The 6000-nt window shown below is 38.6% G+C and overlaps 1 protein-coding gene across 1 annotated transcript in view; it reads left to right on the top strand.

Moving 5' to 3' along the window:
• The first annotated feature begins 244 nt into the window (after nt 1-244).
• CCDC60 (coiled-coil domain containing 60) overlaps nt 245-6000 on the top strand; it is a 177196-nt gene continuing 171440 nt past the window's right edge. Inside the window, exon 1 of the mRNA XM_063454176.1 lies at nt 245-594. Coding sequence (XP_063310246.1) covers nt 307-594 — 288 coding nt within the window. The 5' untranslated portion in view covers nt 245-306. The remainder of the gene's footprint in view (nt 595-6000) is intronic.

The following is a 6000-nucleotide window of genomic DNA, read 5'->3' as shown; positions in this document are numbered from 1 at the left end:
TAGAATATTTTTTAAAAGTTTTTAATCATTCTTTTTATAGTTGATTTTTTTTTTTAAAGCAACTCATACCTCTTTCTCACATGAGATGTAACGTACTTTTTAAACAGTATATTCAGTATAATAATTAGAATAACATTTTTTAATTTTCTTTTAATACCTCTGCCTATTGTTGAATTTTATTAGAAATTTTTTTTTCTAAATGTAACGCACATACTTTTTATTCCTAAATTTATTTATAATATTTGCGTATATCCGTTTAACCATAGGCATATTTTCAAATTATTGAACAACTTTAACAAGGCAGAGATGCCTGGAAATACGGGCTATGTCGATCCTCGGAATTTTGTTGTTATAGAGCCTCTTCCAATTCCTAGTCAAAAGGGAATAAAAATCCAAGCCAGAAGTTCTACTCATTTTACTTCCTGTGAGCCATGCAGAGAGGAGGTTTTTAGGGCTACCTACCAACGCAGACAGAAACAACTCTCTCAACAGGGATATCATTCTCCCTGTTACAAGCCCTATGAAGATGTCGGACATCCTATTTTTCTGGAGGCCAAGAAACTAATTCTTCATTCTTTAGGACAAGATCAGCTGGTAATTATTGCCTGTTTTATCGCAGTGTTATCTTGTTTATTTTAGTTTAGCAAAATCGTTACTGTAAAAAAGGGCCCTCTACCTTTTGTATCTGCCTGTTTATATTGTATTGTGTTTTTCTCAATTGCACAGGCTGCAGAGTATGTTGGTGCTTTGTAAATTCCAGTAATAAATAGATACTTAATACGTTCACAATGCCTTTATACAACACTAAAAATACCATAATTTTATTTATATATATATATATATATATATATATATATATATATATATATATATATATATATACATTTTTTTTATTGATGGGCTAGTAGTCTCTAAAACCTGCATTTTAATTCACAGACATTATATGCCTGCGATTGCCTTCCCGGCTGAATGGATCTCTGTGGATGGGGTATAATAAATTGATATATTCAATGGCAATATGAGTGAAAATATTGTAGAAAAATTACAGCTATATTAGCTTATGTAAATCTGACAACTATAACAAAATGTAAATGTAAACGTTTTATGCCTACAGGCCTTTGACAATGTCTGATGCTGGTCTACTGATTGATAAAGAGAACAGTTTTCATTGTTCTAGGTTAAAATATGACTTTTATGAGAGACATACTATATAGCCTCTGGCTTTTCATGTGGCAGCATTCTGAACTCTAGTCATGCCTAGTGCATGGTTCAGGCCAAAGCCTTCTGCCATAGGAATGTTTTATGTGCACAACTGAAGGCATGCTCTGTATTAGGTGTAATATGCAGGTCAGATGAGATTCTATTTTTTTTTTTTTCGTACAGGTAAGATGGATTCAGCAATCCCCAACTGCCTCTAAACTTTTCAGCTGCATTGAACTCTAACCTGTGCCAATTTGGTGCTGCTAAAAAGACTAATGGCAATCCCCTTGTGCAGAATCCTGATAACCTGTACAAATATTTGGGTGACTAATCATCACGTTTTAAGCAGAGGTGGCATGCTGTGGGTTCAAGTAGCCACCAATATTTGATGCTGAATTGGTGAGTCTTCTTTAAAGAGGTACTCCAACTCTTTTAAGAACAACCAATTCAGTTCACAATTATCAGCTTTAGGATTTTAAATAATTACTGATCTCAAGTTACTGTTAGCCTAGACCTATACATATTTGCAATCCCAACCACTTAAAGCTGTATACATTATTCATCTTACCTAGACCATAAATTTGAATGTATATGCAACTACTTCAATAATAATGAATAACAAAAAGATAACCTAAATTTGCTGTGAATGCCCAGTATTTGCAGCTTCTGCTCAGCCACCAGGGCCAGAAATTTCTAGGTGAGCCACAGCATGTGGGGATAAGCAGCAGGGCCGGACTGGGAATACAAAGCAGCCCTGGAAAAAAAATGTTTCCAGCCCCGCGCATAGTGTGTGTGTCAGTCAGTGGATGTGTCAGTCAACAGGGGTAGGTGTGTCAGTCAGTGGGTGCCTCCTAAGGCACTAAATATATGATTTATCATAGTGATAGATGATATATTTATGTGCATTGGTATCTGATATTATGTTACTTAACTGCAGCCTCTCGCTACATACAATGCATGAGTGCTACAGTACTGTGATACATAGCCTCCAGATGGCCCCCGTCTGTTGTTATCGGGCCTGCTTAGGGACACTTCATCCTCACGTCGACATCAGTATACATGTTCCATATGAATAAATCACACAAATTCCATGGCACAAAGAGAGAAGCTCACTGATACACACCCACAAATATATTGCAGACAAGCTCTCTGAACCCACACAATTTGACTACAGACAAACACAATGAAACACACAGAAGTTCTCTGACCCACACAAGCTCACTGAAACATACACAAAACTCTCTACAGACAAGCTCACTCACACAAACAAGCTCACTACACAGAAGCTTCCTGAAACACAACATCTTACTGCAGACAAGCTCACTGACACACACAAGTTCACAACAGACAAGCCCACTGACACACACGATCTTACTAGAGGCAAACTCAATGGTTACACACACACACACAAGATCACTAAAGATAAGCTCATTGACACACAAACTCTCTGATACACACAAGCCTACTACAGACAAACTAATTCAAAAACACATACATGCTCCCAGTCAGGTTCTCTACCATGCTGTCCACCAGGGGGCTTCAGTATCTGTCTGCACTATTCTACTTCCTGACTCCTTGCCTGGATGGAGCAGTGCTGATCCTCCTGCAGCCCCTTACCAATTAGAGTCAGCTGCTCCTAATCAACAGGCTGTAAAAGCCAGCTCTGCCTGAGACCTAGTATCTGGTCATTTTGTTTGTTTGGTGTTTCCTGCCGGATCTTTGTTTCTCTGTTGACTGATTTCCTGGACTCTGACATCTGCCTGCCTTACTGACTACAATACTTTGCCGCCAGCCCTGACTTCTGCTTCTTGTCTGACCCTGTCTTTGGATTACCCCTTTATCTGTACTGTGTTTTTGTTTTTTGCCTCCTCCTTGTGCCATCTCCTGCAACTGGGCTCCAACTCCTGGTAAACTGTTACATAAAGTGAACCTGGCATGACAGACTACAAGCTCACTACAAACAAGCTCATTGACACACACACACAAGCTCACTACATACAAAATCACTGACCGACAATCTTACTGAAACATACACATAAGATCACTGATGCTCACAACAGACAAGCTAACTGACACCCACAAGCTCACTACAGACAAGCTCACTGACACACACACGATCACTGACACACATACACACACACAAACTCATTACAGACAAGATCACTGACACACATACACACACACACACACACACACAAGCTCACTACAGACAAGATCACTGACACACATACACACACACAAGCTAACTACAGACAAGATCACTGACACGCATACACACACGCACACAAGCTCCCTACAGAAAACCTCACGGACACACACACAAAATCACTGACACCCACAAGCTCACTACTGACAAGCTTACACACACACACACACACAATTACTAAGCAAATCTACAAGTACCTATCACTGGCAGTGGAGACTCGCAGGGCAGCATGAAGTTATCTCTTCTTGTGTGAATGGCTGAGGCTTGCCGAGACTGGGGGCCGAGCTCCAGTGCTGGGGTGGGCTCCTGTGGCCATGTTGAGCAGGAAATAGCTAAGTGAGTGAGAACTACAGTGCTTTCACTCCTCCATGCTGCTAGCAGGCTGCAGACTTTTCCGATGTATCAGCTGCTGGCAGCCTCAGTGCAGTCATCTAGTTAGGTGCACCAGCCCGCCAACACACTGAAAAAATAATAATTTGAAAGAGGTTTCATATATTGTGCTGCACTGCCTGCCTATTCATCCAACTTCTCTAAATATGCAGTGTTATGTGAGGTTAACTTATGTTTAATCAATACTATCTTTATTAATATGATTACACATTACAGCTTAGTGCAGGGGTAGGCTACCTTCAGCACTCAAGATAGTGTAAAGTACACCTCCCATGATGCTTTGCCAGCATTATGGCCCTGGTAGTGCGCTATGCTGAATTCTGTTAGGTGATATTTCTCTGGTCCATTTCTAGCACATTGGCAAAATTCACTCTCTCCTTATGTGGCTGCTAAAATTGGCATATTTATTAAATATGTTCCTCTCAAAGTAATGACATTTCAGTAATTTTACCTTACTTTTCACTTCTAATATGGTAACCTTTTATACATGCAGAATTACTCTATGTATAGGTGTGCAGCTTGTAATAATTTGACATATTGAAGACTCCCATTCAGGTTTCATTTTTGTTAGTTACAGTGAGCACACATTTTCCCTGCCATTATGTCTAGACTGAAATTTACAGACATATTAGGAGCTATGTATTATGCGGCAGCTCAGGCATATTTTCATTAAAAACACTGAAAAGGTTATTTAGAATATAAGCGTAGGAAGCATTCAATGCTAGTGCATTGTGTCAAAAGGAAGAAAACAGTTGTTAGGTAAAATGCTAAGCTATTCTGTTTTAATAGTGATTGGACAGACATTAAATCGTTTTTCTAAAACTATTTGGGTTGAAAAGAGTATCAGCCAAATTAACATGTTGTCATTAATGCACAGTAGCATTATATTACGATTAAAACTAAGAAAGATTTAAAGGAGTCTGCAAAGCACCATGATACCCTATGATGCTTGCTTAGGTTTAGGGCTGATGTCTGTTTCTAATTACTGCAGAGATTTATCAGTTATCTCTGCAAGTATAATTTTCATCCTCCATCACTAATACATGGTAAAGATATTATTTCTCGTGACTGTACAGGTACTTGATGTCTACCAAAAGGCAGGCATATACACTGATCAGCCATAACATTAAAACCACCGACAAGTGAAGGGAATAACATTGATTATATTGTTAGAATGGTACCTGTCAAGGGGTGGTATTTATCACAAAGTGTTAATTAGATATACATCAGCAACAAAGCGGCAAAGGATTAGCAGGTGGTCCAGGACTGGATCAGGCAGACAGGAGTTAACCAAGGCAGGTACAGGCAGACAGAAGGTAACCAAGGCAGGTACAGGCAGGCATTTTAACAGGCATGGGCCATCTTTAATAATAATTGGATCCTGGGCAAGCATTTTCTTATGCCCCCTGGACACTCAGAATTTGTGAGAATTTTCACACATAGAATGGCACCTGTGGATATGAAGTGTACAAGCCATGAATTCATGTTGTAATAGTAGTTTGCAATTTCTTGTAAATTAGATACCAGGTTTAGCTTTACAGTAACCGACCTTACAAGTTGTATGTGCATGCAAAACTTGGACAAAACTGATACTGACAATCTGAAACTCTCATTCTGTGCAATTTACACCACTAAATAATAACTGAAAATCACCTGAGACTTGTGTTAACCTTGTTTCATCAGATGCAATTCTATAAAAAATTTAACAAATACATCATAATCCGGTTCAGACAAGGCAAAACCAAGGCATATATTGCAAGTGAAAATGAGACATAGAAACATTGTTTCTGTTCTCCTCTCTCTGTGTGCTTTCTCTATGCTGGTTGTCAGGTGCAAAGGACAAATCTTAAAAGGATGGCTGACATGAGCTAGAGGCAGCCTGTTCCAGGATAGAGAGCTATGGATTAATACATTTACAGTGGAACCTCGGAACTAGAACTTAATCCATTCCAGAAGGCTGTTTGAGTTCCAATTTGTTTGAGAACCAAATCAACATTTCCCATAGGAATTAATGTAAATTTGATTCATCAGTTCCAGACCCCTAAAACTATAGCATTTTAGCACATATTTTACAGTTTAATAATACCTTACATGCATAAAAGAAAAAAATTAATAAGCACAATGTACAGTAAATGAAAATAAACCTGCATACCTTTATAATTGAACATGTTTGTGGCATGATTTGTTTGGGTACCAAGAATCAT

This window comes from Pelobates fuscus, chromosome 5 (assembly GCF_036172605.1).
Source record: "Pelobates fuscus isolate aPelFus1 chromosome 5, aPelFus1.pri, whole genome shotgun sequence".
In the NCBI taxonomy this organism is placed as follows: Eukaryota; Metazoa; Chordata; class Amphibia; order Anura; family Pelobatidae; genus Pelobates; species Pelobates fuscus.
Note: the sequence above shows the minus strand (reverse complement) of the source record. Positions and strands in the feature narration are given on the sequence as shown.